Genomic DNA, 27,084 nt, shown 5'->3' on the forward strand with positions numbered 1-27,084 from the left:
ACTGGGCTTGCCGGGGTATGGGGCTGGAACTCTCAGGTGAGCACAGCAGGCGAGGAGGTGGCATAGAACTTAAGGGTGTTTGCAAAGAGAGATTGCACAGTGATCCCCCTTATCTGTGGGGGATATGTTCCTAGACTCTCAGTGGGTGCCTGAAACTGGATAGTTTTGAACCCTACTTATACTATGTTTTTCCTATACACACATACTTTTGATAAAGTTTAATTTACAAATTAGGCATAGTAAGGGAATATAACTGTTAATACAATAGAACAATTATAACAATGTACTATAATAAAAGTTATATGAATTGATCTCCCTCTCAGACTCTCTCAAAACATCTTATTGTTCTGCACTCACCCTTCTTGTGATGATGTGAGATGATAAAATGCCTGTTGATGAGGTGAGTGATGTAGGTGTTGTGATGTGTAGCATTTAGCCTACTGCTGGCCTTCTGACAATACCTCAGAAGGGTTATCTGCTTTGGAACTTCAGTTGACTCTGGTTGACTGTGGATAGCTGAAACCATGGAAAGTGAAAACTGTGGATCAGGGGAGACTACTCTACTGATAATTTTAGCTCCTTAAGGAGGAAAAAGTTTATGAGAGGAGTAGTATAATGAGGTGGAGATCTCCATGTGGTCACAGAAGTGTTGGGTGGGCATTCTCAAGTAAGCGAGATAAGAAATGGTGCTCAGGGAGGGAGGTGCTTGATACTGGGATTTTGGAGGAGTTACTGTTTTTTGATGACAAGACCTGGGTATAGCCATAGGAGATAACACAGATGGACTGGAAGGAAAGCTTTTAGGACAGGAGGAAGAAAGGAACCAGAGATCGGAGAGCTGGTAGGCTCATCCATCTGGATTTTCATGTCTCCTAGGATAGTGATGGGAAAAGAGATTGAAAGGGAGACAGGCAGTTGGTGCTGAAGAGGTCAAATAATGTGATCTGATTCTTTATGATATTATGATCAGATGACTTTATGATATCCTTTCAAAGGTAATAAAAATGTAATTTTATTAAGAGTAATTTTATGATGGTTTGGTTCACTGCATTTTATTAGAAAATTTCCACTTTAAAAAATATGGATCTTATTAATTTTGAATGCCAGCTTTATTAAACACACAACTAGGGAATGCAGTGAGTAGTATCCAGATCTTCCCTTGGAATAGGTGTTCCTGTGACGTTACCTGTGCAGCGCTGGTGGCCATGTGTGACACTACTGTGTACTTAAATTTGGCTAATGTAACTGAGGAATTAAAATTTTTATTTTATTTTGAATCACTTAAATTTAAATTTAAGTAGCTGTATGTGAGTAGCGGCCACCGTACAATGAGAAAAATCGAAAAATTCAGTCGCCTTATCTTATTTTTATAATGAGAGCTAACTTGATAGATTTTAATTGGATTCAATCATTTTGTGATGTTGAGACGCTGTTCGAACCTGCTATAAATGCAAACCTGAACAAGTCACGTGTGTCCTTACCTGTATTATATCATCCAGTTCAGAGAGGGTAAGACGAGGTGTTGTCAGGGAATCCAAAGATGTCCTCAGAGAAGTGTTTACATCCTCCATCTGTTCGCTCACTCTCTCTTGTTGTTTCTGCAGGAAGGAAGGGAAGAGGGAGAGGAAGTGAAGGTCTCTTTAGGGAAAGTACCCAGGAGACTGATAAATGTCAACTTGCTGTCTTTGCACTCAGATAAATCTGGGTTCATGTCCCAGCCCCCCATCCTAATTTCTGCAGGTCTTTGGGGAATTATCCCTGTCCCTGCTGTTTTCTCATTTATAATATACAGATAACAAAAGTAAGCACCCTAGGAGCCTAGAAGCATTTCATTGTGATCCCTACCTAGAATGTCATCATCTCAAAAAGACGGAATGCTTCAGTGAGGGCCTTTGGCTTTTTTTTCTCCATAAATGGAAAGTGGGACTATGCATACAGGATTGAACATAGGTTCTATCTTTGCAGTAACTGGAAATGAACTAGTTCGAAAAAGTATTTATTGTGTATTAACTCAATATTGTGTATTAACTCATTTAGACAGGGATAAAGTGTACACAAAACAGTGTTTTTAAAAATTTTTTAAGTGGCCCTATTATCAAAGCATAAAATTGTGATCTTGCTTCCTAGTACTCCAAGGTCGTTATGCTCAGACATTTTGAGGAAGGAAATTGCCCAAGTGCTAATATGTTCTTTGATGAATGCTTCAATTTCTACCTTTACTTTTGGGTTCTAGAGGCAAGCATATTGTGATTTTGAAGAAATATTATGGAGTTCAAAGTCTGAAAGCAAAACAGAATGCAACTTTAAGGGGGAAAATTAATAGAGATTAATTTTATAGTCTGAGTAAAAACTGAATTGAAGTTATTTCAGAAACAGTAATTTAAACTTTCTAAGTTCATCTTAATGCCTTTTTGCTCCCTGTAGTCTTCCTTAATTTGGTGGAAAGGAAGATAACCCATCTTCTCCAAATACAGCACTCTGGGGAGACACAGACCGAGGGCCAGAAAAGAATCCCATTTGAACATGTTCTTAATATAAGAACATTAAAATAAATCACTTTTCCTTTAGAATCTATCAAGCTTAATACAGTGTGACTTCCTGGGGTTAATTATTCTTATCTCCACAAGGAGAGAGATACACAACTACACACAAAAACAATATTTTAAAATATGTACAGTAAATTATATAAGGAAGGGAGGTTAAAAACGGTTTGTAATTATTTATCTCTTGCAGAATAGTTTTCCTTTTACCAATCCTGAAATATGACCCTTTCTGAAAGCTTTTGTATTTGGTCACCTTAAGGAACATAGCTCACACCCTGAAGTCATAGCCAGACTTCAAAGCAGGGTGCTAAGAGTACTAAATGATATGTTCATTCACAGTAGTTGGAAAATCATATGCTTCAAGTTAAAGAGTTTCCCCACTTATCATATACATATTGAATCATTACATAGAAATGAGTAAAATTCCTAAAGGGAACCAGCCTAACTTGAGGCCAAGGAGACTGGCCGATCAGAGAGGGTCCCACATGCCACATCAAGGAGCGGAGACTATCCTATAGGACAGTGTCTTTCAAATGCTTTTAGCCATGAAGCACAGTAAAAACAATATATTTTATGTTGTCACCCAGCACACATATATAACTAAAGCAGAAATGTGATGAAACCATAGCTTAGTATAGGTGATGCACTTTGATATTTTCTATTCTATTTCATTTCTTTTTTTTTTCTTTAAAATGCTGGTTACAGCCCTCAAAACTTATTTTATGATTCACTAAATGGCTCCCCAGCTGTAGTGTCAAAGGCGCTGCTACAGGGCATAAGGAGAAATTGAAGGGTTTTAATAACAGCAAGAACTGTCAGAAGTGTGATTGAAGATAGACCACTAGAAGGAGGGGGGATGAATTGAAATTGGGAGCAAGAATGGAATTGGGGGAGAGAGGTTATTTTGGCTGAGAAACGATGAGGGCCCAAACTAGAGAAGTTATAGAGGAATGGAAAAGAGGGAAGAGAACTGAAAATATTACGATTATAAGATTGTCAGGATTCTGTGGTTGACTAGATGTTGGGGTGAGGAAAAAAGGAAAATGCAAGAATAAAAATGAGTCCCATAACACTCTTGAAATGTGCTTGAAGAAATCATTATTTTGTGTTACACTTATAATTTTTGGTGTAAGATAATAATGCATTTGTTTAACAAAGAAAGCTATCATGACCATTACTATTCTAAAAAGTATTGGCTAAAAGATTACTCTTGTTAGAAAATGCTGGCCATAAGTTCACTTTTATTTAGGAAACTTTACAATGACTTACTGAGAAGTAGTGATGACTAAAAATCATGACAGAGAGCCTAATTTTGGTTGGTTTGGCAACTATAAAAATAAACATAATTGAATCAATGAATTCACTCTCAGTTGTTTATTTTTGACATTGCTATTTCACTCTAATCTTTATAGATATGTCCAATGAGGCACATATCTTCCTATAAGAAGATTACTTCTCTCAATGATGTTTGTAGGGAATGCATGCATTGCTAGGAGCAGACATGTGACTAACATCAGTTTTAAGCCCTCTTGGTGTAGGTGTGCACAAATCCTGGCCCCATAGGGATGATTGCCTTTGGGAGCTATGGCCTTGTCTAGGAATTTTTCTCACCTCTTTATGTTTGCATGACCTTGACTTGAATTAGACTCCGTATCTCTGTAGCTGCTGACCAGCCAGGGGGAGATTTGCTTATCATGCCTTTCCAAAAATTACACATACCCTTATGAGAACATATTCGGTGGTGGCTGGCTGCTCTAGTGCTCTCCATATACAAAAAATTAGGCATAGGAGTAGCACATTGCTTACTTACTTGCAATAGCAACACATCCATGTGCATGGCTCAAGCACAAAGAACAGTGCAAAACTAAACAATTATGGTTTCAACTTGATTTTAGGGGCACATACTAATATTAGCAAATTGCAGTGGAAAAAATGTACAGATATTTTTAAAATATGAATATTTAAATGTATCAATGTTTTAAAAATTCCATACCAACTTTCCCTTCTTGGTATGATTCCAGGTTGTATATGCCTGAAATGCATTCACAGTTAGCATGTCCATTGTACCTCATGATCACTCTGCTTGGCTGCTGTGGCTCTGTTCATGTCTTCAGCATCCCTGACATGATCAAGGGCCTGGTGAAGTGACTCCTGGAGGTCTGACAACTTAGCATTGTAGTCATCTAGCTGCTCCAGGACAACAGGAAACAGAGAACAAGTATCCTTGTAGAGCCGCTGCCAACTCTCAGCCTGGCTCAACACTGGGAAGAAACGGACACAGAAACTCAGTCTGGGCTTCTCTTGTCTCCTCCCATTCCATCCAGCACTTAACAAAGATTCATACTTGCAGTCAGCAATAGGGACTGAAGCTGTCATTTACCAAAATAGCCCCATGTTTTATATTTGAGGTAAAAAAATACTCTTTTGTAGGGTTTAGAGCCCGGGATGATCATCAGCCAAAAGAAGGGTTTAAGTTTTCTCATCAAGGTTAGTTTTATGTGGAAACCATGTCACTGTACTATGTTTATTATTACTCAGATTATTAGTAATTTTACCATAAAAAGGGGATTTACATATGCTGTAGTTTTGCTATTAGAAATAACCAAAGTTATATTGTTATATTACTGACAAATGATTTTCACAACCACTCACTTTCTGCAATCTTTGTTTTTAGTGAACTCCTTTAGGTCAAACCTAAGTAATAATTATTATTTTGAGCAGAATAAAGGCTAAATGGTAATGATAAATTCTTAAATTTGTATTATTTAATTCCCTTATCAAAGTTACATGCATTCTATTTTCCTCCAGGGACTGTCAATCTGTCTTATTGACGTTTTGTATTTTGTTTCAGCACAGTGAACACACTGTTTCATCACAGTTCCTATTTCTTCTCCTCAGGAGTAAAAGTTCTGTAGATTCCTTGTGGGATTTCAGCTGTTTCTAAAAAGCTCAAGTTTGGGAAGAAGATACAAGTTCATGGCTGAATAAAGAAAGTGGTTGAAGGCAGGTAAGTAGAAAATGTGACTGGTCCCATTTCCCCACGGCAGTCTAGTTAAATTTCAAAACAGGAAAGAAATGTGAAAGCATCTGGCTGTGACTTTAGAACTCCACCCTTCTTGACCTCTGGTCTCTTTCCAGCTCAGAAATGGGGCCTGGGTTTCTTTACTTCTTTCTGTTTCTAAGACTTTATACATTTGTTCTTGTAATACACCTTTAGGTCAAGAATGTTCATCTTTTAGAGTATTCACAATAATTGTTAGAAGAAGTTGATAGTAACAACTGTAGCAAAATTATCTAAAATGCAGGCATTCTTAACCCTTTTTTGTGCCAAAGGACCCTTTGCAATCTAGTGAAGGCTTCAGACCCATTCTTAATGTGTTTTAAAATCCACAAAATAAAATACATAGAACTAAAAAGAAGACTAATATGTTAAAAAACAAATTGGTAATGTAAAAGATATGTGCTTATTTATTAGTGCATTAAATAATGATATTTATAGGTGGGAATAATTACTATAATTTTGAATTATTGATGAACTTAATGTTGTGAGATAAGAGAAACAGCTAGAATATGATATGATAGTCTTTTCAATTCTCCCCATCAGGAATGGAGTCTATGTCCTTACGCCTTGAATCTGGTCTGGTCTTGACCAATAGAATGGATATAACTGTAATAGAATGGATTATAACTACATTGATTAATAGAATGGATATAATCGTTGCATTTCCAGCCTGGACCTCAAGAGATTTTGTAATTTCTATTTTTGCCTTCTGGGAAGGCTGCTGCCATATGAACAAGCCTAGACTAGCCTCCTTGAGGGCAGGAGTCCACACAGAGGGAGAGATGCAGCCATCTCAGCTAAGGCCACAGATGTATGCATAAGCCCAGCACATGCCATATGGACTAGGGATGAGCTGCCCAAGTTAAGCCCAACCCAAAATGCCAACCTATGAAATAATGAGCAAATAAATGGTTACTGTTTTAAATGAATCCTTTTGGTGGGGATTATTAGATAGCAATTGATAACTGCTAAAATGATCAAGTCATAGGTTCACTAATATTACTGTAGTTTGTTGCCTGCTTTCAACATTAAAGGAAATGGTTAAATTTCTGTTGGAGGTTTAAAGTAATTAATAGTCAGTCACTCACAGGCCTAAGAGTGTGAATGCAGCTGGGCTTGTTCTTTTGCTGCCTTCCCAGTGAGATTCTCCTGCTGTAGCTGTGGGAGTCGGTTCCCCTTCCCCTTCCTTCCCCTGCTTTATATGTTTTTACCAACTGCTGAGTTCCTATTTCTTCTCCTCAGGAGTAAAATTCTGTAGATTCCTTGTGGGATTTCAGCTGTTTCTCAAAAGCTCTAAATGTTGGATCTAAATATGTTGGTCGTACAGTCAAGTAGCCCTGAGGCCACAGATACATTCCAAATAACTCTGAATATTGGGAATTGGTTGCTTCGACCAAATGTTGTCCTCTCCTGGACCACAGAGAAAGTAGACTTGTGCTGGACACTAGGAACTGAATACACCTACATTCATGGGCTTCATCTGCTTCCTCATCCACGAGCTCCCGTTGGGTGAAGAATGGTTGATGGTGTCTAATCTCTTCAAGCATCTTCTGGGCCAGCACCATCTTCTCAGAGATTTCCTCAGAGCTAAGCTCCTGTTCCTCCCCATAATAGAGCATCTTGTTATTGATCTCTGAAAGGAAGGAAATGGTGAGTGAAAGCAGCAAAAAAATATGGGTGAGTGAGGGCAAAGGGCAGGGGTGATCCCCAAATGGAAAAGGTCTCATTCAAAGACAGCATACTGATGCACACATTGCAAATGGGTGTCAGTATCAGAGCTCATCATCTATTCCAGGGAGAAGTAAAACCTGAAGAAATCACTCTGCTTTCCATTTGGTGTCTTCAGAATGGGAATGGTAGTAATACAAAGCCTGCCCTGACTCCAGCTGTGTCTGGTTTCTACAGTGATTCCAGAGGGCTAATATTTAAGGCACACAAAGCTGGGTTCTTTGATTAAAATTTATATTAAATATGTAACTTGGAGAAAATGTTCTGAGGTATCTTCTGTCATATATAGGATGTGTGGGAGGTATCATATTTTAGCTACAAATATGACCAAAGCTTTAAGCCAAAATGAGATAATATAGATAGTTGTTCAAGTGTGTTTTTCAGATTATACTATAGACTAGATATAAAAAGTCTTGTTACAGTATAGTGTGAGCTTTTGGTCATTAGTATATATAATTTTTTCAATTGCTATCAGCCTTCAGTAGTGTGACTGATTGTCAAGAGTGGGCTGTTTTGACTCTGGGTCATTTTCACCCCACTTTCATAAACCCTTAACAGCCTGCACTTAACAAGTTAAAGCACAAATTTTAGAAATGGAGGTACTACTGGGGCTCAGAGGAACTAGATGAATTATCTAAATATGAGCAGGGCTGAATAGTTCTCTGACTCCTCTTCCTACTGTACATGGTCAGACAAAAGCTATATAATAGCCACCTTGTCCTGCAACAGCTCCTAAAAGAAACACTTTATCTTCCTGGCATAAATGAAATTGTGTCTGTGGCCTACTATGATCTATGTGGTTGGCCAGACAAGATGGGTAAACAAACATAGGTGTCAAGTAAATCACACTGGGATACAGTTTCTATTTTATAAGGATAATAGCTTGAAGTTCACGAGTAGTTACTTTAAACATGGTTGGGAATAAGAAATGAGACCCTACTGGTATTGCGCAGCATTCTTGACTTCTGAAAGAAGAGAGATAAACAGGGGAAGAGGATGTTAATGCTATAAATATTACTTCAAAAGTTATAGGGAAACCAAGATATACTTAAAAAACTCACGAAGGCATACACAATGGAATATTATTCAGCCATAAAAAGAAAACAAATCCTACCATTTGCAACATCATGCATGGAGCTAGAGGGTATTATGTTCAGTGAAATAAACCAGGTGGAGGAAGACAAGTACCAAATGATTTCCCTCATTTGTGGAGTATAACAATGAAGCAAAACTGAAGGAACAAAATAGCAGCAGACTCACAGACTCGAAGAAGGGACTAGCAGTTACCAAAGGGGAGGGGTGGGGGAGGGTGGCTGGGGAGGGAGGGAAAGGGGATTGAGGGGCATTATAACTGGCAATCACAATACAGGTAGGTCACGAGAAAGGGAGAACAGTATGAAGAACACAAGTAGTGACTCTATAGTATCTTACTATGCTGATGGACAGTGGTAGCAATGTGGTGGTCGGGGGGGACTTTAACAATATGGGTGAATGTTGAAACCACAATGTTACTCATGTGAAACCTTCATAAGATTGTATGTGAATTATACCTTAATTCAAAAAAGTCTAATGAAGGTATTAAATATTCACTTTTCAAGTAAAGTTCAAAATAATAATTCCTGAAAAAACTAAGCAGAGATCTAGCCCTTGGAATGCTTAATTCTTTGGCATTTTAATGCAAATATTATGGTTAGATTTTGGCCTGTTTTATTTTAACCATGTCTTGTATAGATTAGAAAAAGGAAATATGGACAATAACATTTTTGCCTTTGGTCTTTGGAGACTGTTCATACATTTAAGAAAATGTAATAACATAAAAATCGTTGTTTCATTTTCATTTTTTATATGTTTAAAATATTTTTCTGAGTTTAAAGGGTCAAATAAGAGGGCTTAGATTCTTTTCAAATGAAACACCTTAGAGTCAAAATTTTTCTTTGCATTACAATAGCAAAGGTGAGTTATTTTCTCTGAATGGATTAATAGAATGTTGGCTTTACTTGCTGCCTAGATGGACATTTATTTCTTAATTAGATGAGATCAGCTAATCTAGGTTGAATCTTACATTTTGAACAAATTAATAGTAACTCTAAATATTATAGGAAAAGAATATTTCATTGGTAGACGCAAAAGCACGAATGAGAAAGTGGGATGGGATGAGACAGTGAGGATGGGACTAAGGAGTGTTGGAAATGCATACCATTTATTCTTGCTGTGTATGATAGGCACCAAAGAAAAGTAGCAAGTGATATTAATCTTTGCTCAATTTAACTCATTTGCCTAGAACATGTTCCCCATACCTCAGTATAAAGATAAGAATCTTCTACTGTGGGGTCTCTTTTACTGCCATTGTGCTCTGAGATGCACTTAACTGTTGTCGTTTGGCTCTTAGCATATAGGAGAATAAAAGGTATGGAAACACACAAATACTTCTTAGAAGACTGTAGCCCAAGAAAACTCTTTTTATCTGAAATTGCCTGTTTTCTATTGGTAAATTGAAGGCTGGCTTTCAGTGGGCTATTAAATAGTCTTCAAAATGTAACATACACTTAAACAGAAGTTAGAGCACAAATAAGCAATACTCCAAGAGGCATGGTAAAATCTGCCATTATGCTTTAAGGTAAATAAATCTTACATGCCTCTGTCCACTTTTCCTCTGGATTAGGGACCAGTCCTTGTCCTTGGGAGAGTATCATAGAGACAGCTTATGACAATTTGGATTAGTGGGCAATTTAATGCCACTCTAAGGCAACGTTTTTGCTTCAAATAATCAAGAAAACGTGACTCCTACTCAACACTTGCATTTTGAAGACAATATACCATTGAATTTCCTCTGTGGAAAGGTATTGTGGCATTCCACTTCTGTGAAATGCCTGAGAAAGGAATGATTCTGTACATTTATTCTTGGAAATCAACAGAGAGTAAGTAGGGATGAGTTCTCAGAAATCCCAGATAAACAGACTTGAGGATCTTACGTAAGTTTAAACCTGCAATACTCTAACAATACTTCCTGGCATATTGTAAGCACTCACAGTAGTTGTTATTTTTATTGTTGTTAACAACATGAATGATTCCTTAACATTAAGCTGCATCAGAAGATAATATATTTACCTTGGATTTTATCCCTCATATTGTGGGCTTGCTCTACAAGGTGAGTTGTGTGGTTAATGGTATCCATACTTTCCTTCTGAACCAGTTCACCCTTTCTTGAGACTTGAGTTTCCTATAAACGATCCATGGAAACACCAGCATGAATTTATGAGAAGGGAATGTTGTATATGTACATGTATATGGGAGATAGGCATAATATATTCCATAAACATAAATTTCATTGGCATATGAAAATTCTGTAACATATAAAATAGTCCCAGAAATCATGCATGAAGGCATGTGATGTCCAGCTTTAGAATCACAGAATGCTATAAAATCAGATACTATCCATATGGAATCAGTCCCAGTTCAGTCTAAAGCAACTGACTTTCATATGTAATTTACTCTTCAAATTTTTATTGTATCTCAAGATGCTAAACTAGGAAATTACATATGTCTGCTGATCGGTTTGACATTGAACTGAAGAGCTGAAAGTTTCATAGGAAAAATTGTTGAGTAAGAAGGCAGATATTGAAATGCTCCATGCATCCAGTGGCACCTGGGTGGTCCAACCAGTACTGAAACTGATTTACCGCAGACTAAAAGGGTTATGCTCCCTGGTCTAAAGTCCCATAAACATCAATGGCACCTGTGCACAAATAACTGCTCCAGCAGATTTGGCTCACAGTGAATGGAGCTGTTCTCCAAGGAGTTAACTTCACTCTCTCAACTTGAGAGCTTCTGTTTCAGAGCTCCCAAACCATATTTGTCAAAATGAAATCCCAACTCAACTGTGCCTTCTGAAGAAAGAATATGTGGGTGTGTATGTGTATGTGCATATTTCTGTGTGTGTGTAAGGAGAAAAGCTAATCTAAGAAGTGGTACAAGGCTAGGACACTGTCTTATATACATAGCATGGAGGATAATCACTTTCTTTTGGCATTGGAAAAACTGACTGACTCCTGGGTTATATTTAGGAAGAGGATGATGAATTCTTCAGTCTGGCTTTTGGTAGATGCCCACCTACCTCATGGCACTTTTTTGGCTCAGCTCTGAAACAAAGAGCTGTAGTATCTGAATGGACAGTGGGGTGATGTGGCCCACAGAGCACTCGCTGGCAGAATTACTTGTTTCCTAGGACAGGAAAGCAGCTGTTCAAACTTGCTCCCTTTCATCCAGTGTTCTAGTTGAGGGTTATGTTATGATTTTACTGGAATGCTTTTACACTTCCCAGGCATAACCTAAGCAAGTATCCCTTAATCAAGGAAGAGAATGCAGGAATGGTATCAGCAAACACATGCCCTTTTTATTAAGCAAGTACAAAATTCCTTTTGTGCAAAGATCCCCATGTTGGCAGTGATGAGGCTGTCAAGCCCTTCCCTGAACGGTGGGCTCTCTGAATGGCTGCTACCTTCCAAGTAGCACTGTGCTCCTTGCTTTAATTCCAGTCTTTCACTTGGCTTGTTCTTATGCTTCCCAGAGATACAAGGTTTGTGGTCATTTAAAAATTATGTGACAGAAAATTAGATGTGTCTTATTTTTGATGTTACCCCTCCCTGCTTTTAAAAAATGTGGACTCAAATGTGAAAAACATTTAAAACATTTTAACAAGTTGATTATTGATTCAGTGTGAATTATATTTGCAAAAGCACAACACTAATTTTTATGACTTTGGCTTCATCCTTCAAGGGAAAAGCTCATTATTATTACTGTGTTCATTTAACTTATTTTTGTATATGGAAACTAAACTGAAGCAATGAAAGCTGGAGGCCTTATCTCTAACCTCTTCTTTGTGATAAACACTAGAGGGCGCTTGTATGGAACATCTATTACCTTACATTTCAAAATTACTAGATATAAAGTGATGCCTTATTTGAATGTTTTGTTTTTTCTACAACTTTGCTTATGGTAGGAAATTAATGACATGGGTACATGGTAAAACAGGTGTATCCTGCATTAAGAAAAGCTGAAATTAAAAAAAATTACCTCACAATTATAAGCCGGTTGATGGTTTACATTACAAATGGCTTAAGGACTTCTAAATACTTTACCGGATTTGATCTCTCCTCTGAGCTACTGACTCAAATCTCTAGCTACCCTATGGGTATCCACAGATACCTCACTTCTTAAATGGCCGGAGTAATCCCTTCTGTAATCTTAGTCTTGTCATTCTCCAAGCCAGACCTTCCCTTCTTGTTACTTCTCATATCCAGTTGGGAAACAAATTGTTTACCTTGCACTTGCCATCCTGGCTTCTCTGTTCCTGCTACCACATTCTCAAATGATCCTTGCAAATTGTTTTCAAATGAAGGAAAGGTAGCAACCAACCACTCTTTTCTGGACTACCTGCAATCAACTAACTAGTGTCTATATCTTCAGAGTTTTCACTTGCCAATCTATCATCCACAGTATAGAGGAATGTGTCTGAAATTTCAAATCTAGTCAGCTCATCATTACAGGTAAATGCTTCAACATATTCCTGAGTCCACACAATCCTGAGCATGGTGGGCAAGGCTCTTCATGGCCTGGCCTCCCAGAACTTCTCCAGCAGTATTTCCTGCTCTTTGGCTGATGATTAATACCCAACAAGGCCAAGACCAAAGATCTTCTTGACCCAGTAACTCAGCATGTTGTCTCACATCTCTCTGCTAGGGTGGCACTTTTCCCTTGCTTGGAATTATTAGATTAACCCCTAATTATTCTATAGTATGTAGGTCAATACCCATCTCTGAAATGAGCCTTTCCTAAGTGTAGCCCTGGTGAAAGAGTTTGTTAATTCTCCCTTAGACTTATCTCTTTAGCCTGTACCATGCCTCTGGTATTGAATGCTACTTTTCCTGCTAGACTGTGAACTCTTTGAGAACAGAGGCCTTTTTATATTCATTGCAGTATTCCTAGCACCTAGCACTGTTTTTTTTAAATTTGTTATTTATTATATTTTGGTATCATTAATGTACAGTTACATTAGCAACATTATGGTTACTAGACTCTCTCTATTATAAAGTCCCCAACACATACCTCATTACAGTCACTGTCCATCAGTGTAGTAAGATGCTAGAGTCACTACTTGTCTTCTCTGTTATACTGCCTTCCCTATGTCCCTCCCCACTACATGATGTGTGCTAATTGTAATGCTCATTTTTTACCCTTATTCTTCCCTTCCCACCAATCTTCCCCAGTCCCTTTCCCTTTGGTAACTGTTAGATCATTCTTGGGTTCTGTGATTCTGCTGCTGTTTTGTTCCTTCAGTTTTTTCTTTGATCTTATACTTCATAGATGAGTGAAATCATTTGATACTTGCCTTTCTCCACCTGGCCTATTTCAATGAGCATAATACCCTATAGCTCCATCCATGTTGTTGCAAATGGTAGGATCTGTTTTCTTCTTATGGCTGAATAATATTCCATTGTGCATATGTACCACATGTTCTTTAACCATTCATCTACTGATGGACACTTAGGTTGCTTCCATTTCTTGGCTATTATAAAAAGTGCTGTGATAAACATAGGGGTGCATATGTCTTTTTCAAACTGGGCTGCTACATTCTTGGGGTAAATTCCTAGGAGTGGAATTCCTGGGTCAAATGGTATTTCTATTTTTAGATTTTTAAGGAACCTCCATACTGCTTTCCACAATGGTTGAACTAATTTACATTCCCACCAGCAGTGTAGGAGGGTTTCCCTTTCTCCAAAACCTCACCAACATTTGTTGTTGTTTGTCTTTTGGATGGTTGCCATCCTAACTGGTGTGAGGTGATATCTTATTATGGTTTTAATTGTCATTTCTCTAATGATTAGCGATGTTGAGCATGTTTTCATGTTGGCCATCTGACTTTCTTCTTTGGAGAAGTGTCTGTTCAGATCCTCTGCCCATTTTTTAATTGGATTATTTGCTTTTTGTTGGTTGAGGTGCATGAGCTCTTTATATAATTTGGATGTCAACCCCTTATCAGATATGTCATTTATGAATATATTCTCCCATGCAATAGGATGTCTTTTTGTTCTACTGATGGCGTCCTTTGCTGTACAGAAGCTTTTTAGTTTGATATAGTTCCACTTGTTCACTTTTGCTTTTGTTTCCCTTGCCTGGGGAGATATGTTCATGAAGAAGTTGCTCATGTTTATGTTCAAGAGATTTTTGCCTATGGTTTTTTCTAAGAGTTTTATGGTTTCATGACTAACATTCAGGTCTTTGATCCACTTTGAGTTTACTTTTGTTTATGGGGTCAGACAATAATCCAGTTTCATTGTCTTACATGTAGCTGTCCAGTTTTGCCAACACCAGCTGTTGAAGAGGCTGTCTTTTCCCCACTGTATATCCATGGTTCCTTTATCGTATATTTGACCATATATGCTTGTGTTTATATCTGGGCTCTCTAGTCTGTTCCATTGATCTATAGGTCTGTTCTTGTGCCAGTACCAAATTTTCTTGATTACTGTGTCTTTGTAGTAGAGCTTGAAGTCAGGGAGTGTAACTCCCCCCAACTTTATTTTTCCTTCTCCCACTACTTCCAAACAAATCCCACTCAATTGCTTTGGCTATTTGAGGTCTTTTAGGTTGCATATGAATTTTAGAACTACTTGCTTTAATTCATTGAAGAATGCTGTTGGCATTTTGATAAGGATTGCATTGAATCTGTAGATTGTTTTAGGCAGGATGGCCATTTTGACAATATTAATTTTTCCTATCTATGAGCATGGGATGTGTTTCCATTCATTGGTATCTTCTTTAATTCCTCTCATGAGTGTCTTGTAGTTTTCAGAGTATAGGTCTTTCACTTTCTTGGTTAAGTTTATTCCTAGGTACTTTCCTCTTTTTGATGCAATTCTGAATGGAGTTGTTTTCCTGATTCTCTTTCTGCTAGTTCATCATTAGTGTATAGAAATGAAACAGATTTCTGTGTATTAATTTTGTATCCCACAACTTTGGTGAATCCAGATATTAGATCTAGTAGTTTTGGAGTGGATTCTTTGGGATTCTTTATGTACAGTATCATGTCATCTGCAAACAAGGACAGTTTGACATTTTCCTTGCCAATCTGGATGCATTTTATTTCTTTGTGTTGTCTGATTGCCATGGCTAGGACCTCCAGAACTATTTTGAATAAAAGTGGGGAGAGTGGGCATCCTTGTCTTGTTCCCGATCTTAAAGAAAAAGCTTTCAGCTTCTTGCTGTTCAGTATAATGTTAGCTGTGGGTTTGTCATATTAGACCTTTACTATGTTGAGGTTCTTGCCATCTATACCCATTTTGTTGAGAGTTTTTATCATGAATGGATGTTGAATTTTGTTGAATGCTATTTTGGCATCTATGGAGATGATCATGTGATTTTTGTCCTTCTATTTGTTGGTGTGATGGATGATGTTGATGGATTGTCGAATGTTGTGCCATCTGTGCATCCCTTGGATGAATCCCACTGGATCATGATGGATGATCTTTTTGATGTATTTTTGAATTTGGTTTGCTAATATTTTCTTGAATATTTTTGCATCGATGTTCATCACGGATATTGGTCTGTAATTATCTGTTTTTGTGGTGTCTTTGCCTGGTTTTGGTACTAGATTGACGTTGGCCTTGTAGAGTGAGTTTGGGATTATTCCCTTCTCTTCTAGTTTTTGGAAAACTTTGTGTATTAGGTCTTTACTTAATGTTTGATAATATTAAGCAGTGAAAGCATCTGGTCCAGGAGTTTTGTTCTTAGGTAGTTTTTGATTACCAATTCAATTTTCTTGCTGGTAATTGGTCTATTCAGATTTTCTGTTTCTTCCTGGGTCAGCCATGGAAAGTTGCATTTTTCTAGAAAGTTGTCCATTTCTTCTAGGTTATCCAGTTTGTTAGCATATAATTTTTCATAGTATTCTCTCATAATTTTTTGTATTTCTATAGTGTCCATAATGATTTTTCCTTTCTCATTTCTGATTCTGTTTATGTGTGCAGACTCTCTTTTATTCTTGATAAGTCTGGCTAGAGGTTTATCTATTTTGTTTACTTTCTCAAAGAACTAGCTCCAGCTTTCATTGATTCTCTCTATTCTTTTATTCCTCTTGATTTTATTTATTTCTGCTCTAATCTTTACTATGTCCCTCTTCCTACTGATTTTGGGCCTCATTTGTTCCTCCTTTTCTAGTTTTGTTAATATGAGTTTAGACTGTTCATTTGGGATTGTTCTTCTTTCCTGAGGTAGGCCTATATTGCAATATATTTCCCACTTAGCACAACCTTCACTGCGTACCACAGATTCTGCAGTGTTGAATTATTGTTGTTGTCTCTGTATATTGCTTGATCTCTGTTTTTATTTGGTCATTGATCCATTTATTACTTAGGAGAAGGTTCTTAAGCCTGAATGTGTTTGTAGGCTTTTTTGTTTTCTTTGTGTAACTGACTTCTAGTTTCATGCCTTTGTGATCTGAGAAGCTGGTTGGTATATTTTCATTCTTTTTGAATTTTCTGAGGCTCTTTTTGTGGCCTAGTATATGATCTATTATTGAAAATATTTCATGTGCACTTGAGAAAAATGTGTGTCCTGTTGCTTTTAAATGGAGCATTCTGTACATGTCTGGTGTATCTGTTCTAATACGTTGTTCAGTGCCTCTATCTCTTTACTTATTTTCTTTCTAGTTGATCTGTCCTTTTGAGTGAGTGGTGTGTTGAAGTCCCCTAAAATGAATGCATTGCATTCTATTTCCCCCTTTTATTCTTTTAGTATTTGTTTCACATATGTAGGTGATCCTGTGTTGAGTGCGTAGATATTTATAATAGTTATATCCTCTTGTTGGACTGACCCCTTCATCATTATGTAATGTTCTTCTCTATCTTTTGTTACTTTCTTTGTTTTGAAGTCTACTTTGTCTGATACAAGTACTGCAACTCCTGCTTTTTTCTCCCTATTAGCTGCATGAAATATCTTTTTTCATCCCTTCACTTTCAATCTATGTATGTCTTTGGGTTTGAAGTGCATCTCCTTTATGCAGCATATAGATGGGTCTTGTTTTTTTATCCATTCAGTGATTCTATGTCCTTTGATTGGCACATCCAGTCCTTTATATTTAGGGTGATTATTGATAGGTATGTACTTATTGCCATTGCAGGCTTTAGATTTGTGATTACCAAAGGTTCAAAGGTAATTCCCTTACTATCTAACAGTCTAATTTAACTCACCTTGTGTGCTGTACAAACACAACCTAAAGGTTCTTTTTTTTCTTCCTCTTCCATTCTTTATATGTTAGGTATCATATTCTGTACACTTTGTCTATCCCTTGGTTGACTTTTTGGGTAGCTGATTTGATTTTGCATCTGCTTAGTAAGTAATTGTTCTACTTTGCTGTGGTTTTCTTTCCCCTGGTGACATCTATTTAGCCTTCGGAATACTTCCTTCTATAGCACTCCCTCCAAAATGCACACTGTAGAGGTGGTTTGGGGGAGGGAAATTCTCTCAGCTTTTGCTCATCTGAAAATTGTTTAATCCCTCCTTCAAATTTAAATGATAACATTGCCGGGTAGAGTATTCTTGGTTCAAGGCCCTTCTGCTTCATTACATTAAATATATCATGCACTCCCTTCTGGTCTGTAAGGTTTCTGTTGAGAAATATGATGATAGCCTGATGAATTTTCCTTTTTATGTGATTTTCCTTTTCTCTCTCTAGCTGCTTTTAAAAGTCTGTCTTTATCCTTGATCTTTGCCATTCTAATTATATGTCTTGATGTTGTCTTCCTTGGGTCCCTTGTGTTGGGAGATCTGTGCACCTCCATGGCTTGAGAGACTATCTCCTTCCACAGGTTGGGGAAGTTTTCAGCAATACCTCCTCAATGACACTTTCTGTCCCTTTTGCTCTCTCTTCTTCTTCTTCTGGTAGCCCTATAATGCGAATGTTGTTCCGTTTAGATTGGTCACATATTTTTCTCAATATTCTTTCATTCTTAGAGATCACTTTTCTCTCTCCAGGCCTCAGCTTCTTTGTATTCCTCTTCTCTAATTTCTATTCTGTTTACTGTCTCTTCTATTACATCCAGCCTGCTTTTAAATCCCTCCATTGTATATTTTATTTCAGATATGGAATTTCTTAATGATTGAATCTCCATCTTAAATTCATTCCTGAGTTCTTAAATATTTTTCTGTACCTCCATGAGCATGTTTATGATTTTTATTTTGACCTCTCTTTTAGGAAGATTGGTGAGTTCAGTTTCATTTGGCCCTTTTACTGGGGTTTGTGATATTTTTGTCTGAACCAGGCTCTTTTGTCATTTCATATTTGTATGAGGTGCCCTCTAGTGCCCAGAAGCTCTGCTGCTGCTCATCCCCTAGAGTGAGGTTGGGCATTGTAGGGGAGCGGTGCTGGTGCCTAGGGGGTGGAAAGATTTGTTTCCTGTTTCCCAACTGCAGTGCCTGTCTCCAGTGTCAGAGCCAGTGGGATGAGCACACATGTGTAAGCCTCTGTGGTTTGCATCTCTAGCTGTTGTAAATGGGGCCTCCCTTTTGTTAGCATGGCACCGGTGCAGTGACTGCCGGTTTGCAAGCCAGTGCCAGAAGGCCTGGATGAAGGTGCAGCAGTCTGAGTGTCACAGTGGGGTCTTCAGAGCTGAGTAGCCAGCCAGGGGGATGGAGTGGCTGAAGCTCCTTAAAGTTCCCAACCTGCTGGGCAGAGTGCACCCAGACAACCTTGTCCACTTATCCCTTCTCCTGCACAGCCAGCTATGTTCAAACCCTGCCCCCTCAGCAGCCCTCTTGCTGCTAGAAAGTCTGTCAGACCACCTGACTTTCCTTTGTCCCAGAGCAGCCAGATGTGGACCCATCTCCTCCACAAACAGCCAGAATCTCTGTCTTTCAAGCACATGGTTCTTGCAGCTCCCCAGCCCCACCAATCTGCAGAGCACCACAGAATGTAGGTTTGTGTTCCAAAGCAGACCTTCAGGGCTTGGTATTCAGCAGTCTTAGGCTTCCACCCCATCCCTGCTCCATTTCTCTTCCTCCCACCAGTGAGCTGAGGTGGGAGAAGGGCTTGGGTCCTGGCAGATTAAGGTTTTGTTATGTTACCCTGTTTCATGAGGTCTTCTCTGTTCGTGAAGTCTGTATGCAGTCTGGTGCAGCCTTCCCTCCTGTTGCTGTTCCAGGGTTAGTTGTATTAACTATATTTTCAGAGTGTATGTGGTTTCGGGAGAAGTTCTGCATCTCACCTCTCATGCTGCCATCTTGAATCCCCTAGCACTGTTTTACACTAGGTGTTAATCAATGCTTTTGGAATTGAGACATTCTTATTTTTTATCCTACCTTTTTGTCAGGATCAGATATGTGGCTCAGGTGCCTTTAATGTATGGAGGTGACTGACTTTTCCTCTAGTCCTAAAGATCTATATGATGCATTGATATGCAGGGAGCTTTGGCTATGGCTAAAGGTGTAGGGAGGAGATGCAAGAGATAGAGAAGTGGAGGGGGTGGTACAGCACTTTCCTGTGCCAGCCCTTGGAGACTGGGGTGGCATGTACTTGTACTCCATAGTGTAACTTTAAGACCCAGTTGGCAGTAGCGATTGAGAGAGAGAGGGTCACCATTTTTATTTTTTCTTATAGCCACTCTATATACCTCTAGTACTGCTCTAACTTTGAGCATAGTGACTTTGGGAAGATCGGTAAGTGGAATCTTGACATAGTTTTTGGTACTTTCATTACACACATGATAAGCAGCAGCAAATATGAGGACCTTTTGAGGAGAGGCTATCAGTGAACACAACTCACGGGTATCCTTTAGAGGGTTCCCAGATGGGGCCATAGGACTTTCCAAAAGGAGGCTAGAGGACTCTAATATGGAGGCTGAGACAAAACAGGTAATTTTAGGTTGTTAATTGTGAGACTTGGGTCACATGAAATTCATGTGACAGATAATTTGCAAACAGAGGTATTTTCATGTTTGAGAGCAACATTACTATGATTTTTTTTATCACTGTGGGAAACTACAGTGAAATTCTTCACTTTACTTAAAGTCAAGTATTAGCTACTTTCTTGATAGAAAACTTTCTAAGACAAAGCTTTTCCTAAATCCTTCTCAGACTTAATCACAGACTAAGGGGTAGAAGGATACTTGAGAAATCATTAAGATCAGCTCTGGGCATTTGTTTTGCAGTATTTCAGCAGGTTCTTGCACCACTAGTATTATTGTCATAGTTAGAAGAATGCTATTTTCGGTCAGAATCAATGCAAACAGCTGAGAGTCCTGGGAGCTTCATTCAGCCTCCTGCTTTGGAGATCTGCTCCTGTTGCCCAGGAGACTCTTCTACTGTGATGTCACTTCCAAGCTTGTGTTATTTCCTCCTTATGAGTGTCTGCATTCAACTTATATTGGAAGTGGGAATACTGTACAACAAAAGGATCAGTAACTCCTTGTCTGAGCTGTAGGGGGAACTAATCTTGGTGAAAACATTTCTTTAAGGATTGAGACACTTTGGGCAAGTTCCAACCCTGATAATGAAATGAAAATGAAACAAAACAAAATAATGTTTTTTACAATAATTTCTTTCTTGGTATTTTCTTTGAAACCTAATAGATCTCACTCATCTTCAAATGCTTGTGGTTGTATTAATATGCACCATTGCACAGGAATGAGGGAAACAATTTTCATATGCCTTTCAGAGTAGCTGAATCTTCCAAGGATCCAATTAGTGTAATTCCCATTTAAAAAAAAATAATCTCTTAGAAGTATAACAGGTCCAGTGTCAAAAAATATTATCAGAATTATTTTAACTTTATCTTTGTAGAAAATGACAATTGATTTTGAAAATAACTTAACAGTTTTAAATGCCAGATACCAGTATCTGAAAGCAGAAATTCCAGAACATCTGGATAGTACTAGCAGAGTGTAATCGGAAAAAAAATGTGTTAAGCATTTTAATATGTTAAATATGGTGCCTTGTGGCTTAGTTGTATTTTTTTTTATTACAGAGGATGTATTTTTTCCATTAGGCTCTCAGAGAGTGTATTTAATAGACTCTCACATTGACTCTGCTCATGGTTTAATGTTTTTCTTGTTAACTTGTGAGAGAATTTGCAAGTCATATTTCTTTCAGTATTTTTTTCAGTCTAGTTGACTCTTAATGTACTTAGTTGCTTTATTGGGTATTTGAAATTTTCTTGTCAAATCTATTATCTCTTTCTATTGTAGTTCTTCATGTTATACTTCAGTGTACTGTTATTTCTTTTCAAGGTTTAATAATTATTTAGTTCAGTTTTCTTGTGGATTTGAGATTTAAACTCATTTTTAATCTGTCTGGAATTTATTTTAGTATATAGTGTAAAGTGAATGTCAAAAGTGATTTTTTTCCTGCCAAACTGCAAAATTGTTTTCTCAGCACAATTCCTCTTCTTTCTTTTTGGTATTTAATGCATCCTTCAGCAAACATTTAAATTTATAATCTATATAGTAAAGTTTATTTCTAGACTCTATATATGTCTAAGCCATAGAATATTAAGGCAAAAAGATGAATGACTATCCTAATTGAAACATATATCAACCATATTAACCAGCAGTAAATACTGTGGAAGTTCCCCATAAACATAGTTTTTCAAGGAAACCAATCAAAATTGTAAGATATCATAAAATGGTAAGGAGGAAATAACACAAGCTTGGAAGTGACATCACAGTAGAAGAGTCTCCTGGGCAACAGGAGCAGACCGACCTCCAAAGCACGAGGCTGAATGGTGAAGCTCCCAGGACTCTCAGCTGTTTGCATTGATTCTGACCAAAAATAACATCCTTCTGACTATGACAATAATAGTAGTGGTGCATGAACCTGCTGAAATATTGCAAAACAAATGCCCAGAGTATGTAACTTTCTCCACAGAGTCTTGACTTATTTTAAGGCACATGGGTCACTGCATTTTTTTCTGGCCTGTGTTAAGCCTCACTTGTTGGTGACCAGCCAGGCTCACACCAGCTAAATCCTTTTTCTGAAGGCAGTCCCAGAAACTGAATACATACCCTTTCAGTTAATTCCTCCATGTCAGAGAGGAGGCTTTTCACTGTGTTCTCAGCGCTGTTGATTTGTATCTTTCTTAGGACATACTGGTTTTCTCTTTCTGACAATTTTGTCTGTAAAGAAGTGTTTTGAAAATAATTGGTAAATGTGCACACCAGGTTTTAAAAAGTACACATACAATTTATTCAGTGTAAGAGGACTCAGAGTGTGAGTCTCTGTTCCCCAGACTGAGGCATCTGAACTCTGCTGCGAATGAGTCTGAGAGCTGAGATTTACCAGGGGGGCTACAGGACTTGAGACCCAGGCTCCAGCTGTACTGGCCAAGGGGAAGGGGCACCTTTCACTAGTTCAAACAAAGGCACAGAAAAGACCGGTGGGGCTTTGGGTGTCTGAATTTAAAAATTTCAGTGTTGGCAGGCCCTGGAGGAAACAACAATCCACCTGAATCAATGTAAATGGAATTTAGAAATTCATTTTCCTCTGGTGTAAAGACAGCAATTCTTTTTATTCAGACCATTTGTTCTTTCTTTACCATTTTCGAGACAGTCAGTCCAAATGTGCATTTCCTTGGATTACTTTGGAGTACATCCTTTAGTCCTAGCACTGCCTTCCTGTAGGTTACAATGGTGCCTGTCTTGAATTTGTGCTTTTGAGGAGAGAGGATTCAAGTGGTGTCAAGGGGCCTGAGCTGGGTGTCCTTCTGAGAATTAGAGACTTTGTGTGTCTAAACATATGTGTTTGGACAACAACAATTACTATATTTGGAATAGAATGCCCATTAAGCTTCCATCCAGTTTTATAATTTTGCCATTTTTGTTTTGTTTTACACTTAGTATATTTGACCAGTTGCTGTGGATATTATTTGTACCCCCAAAAAGTAGAGAAATAAGCACTTTCTATGTTAGGGACTGTTCTAACTGCTCTACATATATCAACTCACTGAATTCTCTCAACAACCCATGAGATAGGTGCAATAATTATCCTCAATTCCGGATGAGGAAGTTAAATAATTTACCCAAGGTCTCATATCTAATAAATGTCAGAACAGGGCTTTGAATACCAACAGTATGGTTTCAAGATTTATGCTTTTAGCTATCATGCTAAAGTAAAAAAGTGTGCTGGTATTAATTATATTGTCCTTTCAGTTAATTACTATCGTTAAAAAAAATATCTATTGGTTGTGCGGAAGTCCATGATATAGAGGGTAAAAAAGTCCCTCTTAAAGCTAAGATATTTAAGCATTGTTATAGTATACTGTTTTTGACTGTTGCCTGCCTTTGTTTATTAGGTATTAGCCACTAAACCTATAAGGAGAAACAGAGCATGTGAATATGTTTGTATTTGAGTGTGTGTGAGTGTGAGAAAGTAAGAAAGAATGAGTCAGAGAGAAGGAAAAGCAAGGGTAGGAGCTAGAGTGGGGGAGGGGGCTAAGGCAATGGTAAGTTTGTGGTAAAGAATTGAATAACCAATGTATATCTTCAAAGGGGAATAAGAGTGCTTCTCTTTCTTCAATAGATTGTACATAGATACTAGTTTTTTTAGTCATTCAATTTTCCATATTAACCTCTTTTATAGATGGCAGCTCTTGGTTTAGGCTGAAGCTTGTGGTTATAATCAAGTTTTCATACTTTCCTAGGTATAAGATTCTGTAGTACAGCCATAGGTCTCAGATACCAAAAGGGACACCAGTTACTAGGAGTGACCCTGAACAACCAGAGTGAAAATGCAGCTGGAGGAACATTTCTGCATACCTTAAGGTGGTAGATGGTGGAGTTGATATCATTCACATGCCTGTGAGCAGCGGCACCAGATGACACGCTCAACACACCAGATTTACTTACTTCAATTGCAAGTGCTGCTAACCGAAGGTCATCTGTCAGATCCCAGATGCATTTATCACAGTCTGGAGGGAAAATGGGAATGTCATTTCTTCAAAATCAGAAGTCAGCTGGGAAGCATGCTGCTTTAAGTAGATCATAATGTATACTTCCTTGGTTAATGTTATTTGTATTTTTGTTTCCTAAGCTGCTGTTCTGGATCACAGAACTGGTTATTACACTCCAAGTAGAGTAAAGCCAAAGATAAGCTAAACTTTACATAAGGTACTATCCTTGCTTAAAACATTAAAAAACCAGAGGAGAAGACAAGACAGTGGCATGAGTAGGGCAGCAGAAATCTCCTCAGGAGAGGAGTTGGAGCAGGGAGGGAGAGGGAGCCCAGTACTACTAAATACTCAGCCTGAGTCATTTGCACCAGGAGTGCAGACACACTGTGAGTGGTGCACTGGATACGAGGGAAATGGAACAGTAAAACCTGCGAGTGGGTTCCCACAGCCAGCCGCCGTGGAACAAAAGAAAAGTGAGTGCTTTTTGAAAGTCTTAAAGGGACAGGAGCCTCATAGCTGGACAGAAGTGTTCCAGCACACTAAGCCCAGCAGCTGGGAAACATGGGGAACTCCAGGCCCCCTAAGCCCCTGGTGGCAGCACAGCTTTGAGACCCCTCATGGTGATAAACAGCCTCATGCCCATTCCCCTTCCAGCGCAGCCCGCCATAGTGGAGCAGCAGCCTGAGAGTGGCCACGCCCACAGCAGCCACATGGAGCTTCCTCCACAGTGGCCTGGGCAAGAATCAGAGAACCCATCTGCATGCAGCTGCCCAGCACAAGCCGCTAGGGGTCACCATTCTCCCAGGAAAGGAAGGCAAGGAGCAAGTGGAAAAGGACTTTGGTCTCCCAGCTGGCACACGAGCCAACTGCCCACGACTACCTCTATCACCTTGAAAACGCAGCAGAATTTGATCCAGACAAGAACCACATACACATCCTCCTGTGAGAAGGAGCCTAGGGTGATAGATTTAACCAGTCTTCCTGAAAAAGAATTCAAAATAAAGGTTACAACCATGCTGATGGACTTGCAGAGAAATATGCAAGAGCTAAGGAGGGAGAATATAGAAATAAAACAATCTCTGGAAGGACTTAAAAGCAGAATGGATGAGGTACAAGAGGCCACTAATGGAATAGAAATCAGAGAACAGGAACACAGAGAGATAAAAGGATCTCCAGGAATGAAAGAATATTAAGAGAACTGTGTGACCAATCCCAATGGAACAATATTTGCATTAGAGGGGTACCAGAAGAAGAGAGAGAAAAAGGGACAGAAAGTGTCTTTGAAGGAATAATTGCTGAAAACTTCCCCAAACTGGGGGAGGAAATAGTCACTCAAACCACAGAGGCACACAGAACTCCCAACACAAGACATCCAAATAAGACAACACCAAGACACATAATAATTAAAATGGCAAAGATCAAAGACAAGGACAGAGTATTAAAGGCTGCCAGAGAGAAAAAAAAGGTCACCGACAAAGGAAAACCCATCAGGTTATCATCAGATTTCTCAACAGAAACCTTATAGACCAGAAGAGAATGGCATGATATATTTAATGCAATAAAACAGAAGGGCCTTGAACCAAGAATACTGTATCCAGCATTATTATCATTTAAATATGAAGGAGGGATTAAGCAATTCCCAGACAAGCAAAAGTTGAGGAAATTTGCCACCCACAAACCACCTTTACAGGGTATTTTAGAGGGACAGCTCTAGATGGAAGCACTCCTAAGGCCAAATAGATGTCACCAGAAAAAATAAAATCACAGCAAAGAAAGCAGACCAACCAAATACTGACTAAAAGCAAAATATAAAATCAACTACATACAAAAGCAGTCAATGGAAAAACAAAGAGCACAAAATAAAACACCTAACATATAAAGAATGGAGGAAGAGCAATAAGAAGGGAGAGAAATAAAGAATCATCAGACTGTGCTTATAATAGCTCAATAAGTGAGTTAAGTTCGACGGTAAGATAGTACAGAAGCTAACCTTGAACCTTTGGTAAGCACTAACCTAAAGCCTGCAATGGCAATAAGTACATATCTTTCAATAACCTCCCTAAATGTAAATGGATTGAATGCACCAATCAAAGACACATAGTAATAGAATGGATAAAAAAGCAAGACCCATCTAGATGCTGCTTACAAGAAACTCACCTCAAACCCAAAGACATGCACAGACTAAAAGTCAACGGATGGAAAAAGATATTTCATGCAAACAACAGGGAGAAAAAAGCAGGTGTTGCAGTACTAGTATCAGACAAAATAGACTTCAAAACATAGAAAGTAACAAGAGATAAAGAAGGACATTACATAATGATAAAGGGCTCAATCCAACAAGAGGATATAACCATTATAAATATACATGCACCCAATACAGGAGTACCAGCATATGTGAAACAAATACTAACAGAATTAAAGGAGGAAATAGAATGCGATGTATTCATTTTAGGAGACCTCAACACACCACTCACTCCAAAGGACAGATCCACCAGACAGAAAATAAGTAAGCACACAGAGGCACTGAACAACACACTAGAACAGATGGACCTAATAGACATTTATAGAACTCTACACCCAAAAGCAACAGGATACACATTCTTCTCAAGTGCACATGGAACATTCTTCAGAATATACCACATACTAGGCCACAAAAAGAGCCTCATTAAATTAAGAAAGATTGAAATTCTACCAGCCAACTTCTCAGACCACAAAGGTATAAAACTAGAAATAAATTGTATCAAGAAAGCAAAAAGACTCATGAACACATGGAGGCTTAACAACATGCTCCTAAATAATCACTGGATCAATGACCAAAT

At 38.3% G+C, this 27,084-nt stretch overlaps 1 protein-coding gene across 3 annotated transcripts in view; it reads right to left on the bottom strand.

The window, feature by feature from the left end:
• The window catches only part of LAMA4 (laminin subunit alpha 4), a 211,375-nt gene that overhangs the window by 84,363 nt on the left and 99,928 nt on the right, over positions 1 to 27,084 (bottom strand). For all 3 annotated transcript variants that reach the window (XM_073219431.1, XM_073219430.1, XM_073219429.1), the window contains 6 exons: positions 24,132 to 24,283; positions 22,383 to 22,493; positions 10,441 to 10,552; positions 7,070 to 7,237; positions 4,611 to 4,804; positions 1,482 to 1,598 (listed from right to left, as the gene is read on the bottom strand). In XM_073219431.1, the coding sequence (XP_073075532.1) occupies positions 1,482 to 1,598; positions 4,611 to 4,804; positions 7,070 to 7,237; positions 10,441 to 10,552; positions 22,383 to 22,493; positions 24,132 to 24,283 (854 nt within the window). The remainder of the gene's footprint in view (positions 1 to 1,481; positions 1,599 to 4,610; positions 4,805 to 7,069; positions 7,238 to 10,440; positions 10,553 to 22,382; positions 22,494 to 24,131; positions 24,284 to 27,084) is intronic.

Source organism: Manis javanica, chromosome 13 (assembly GCF_040802235.1).
Source record: "Manis javanica isolate MJ-LG chromosome 13, MJ_LKY, whole genome shotgun sequence".
NCBI classification, from domain to species: domain Eukaryota; kingdom Metazoa; phylum Chordata; class Mammalia; order Pholidota; family Manidae; genus Manis; species Manis javanica.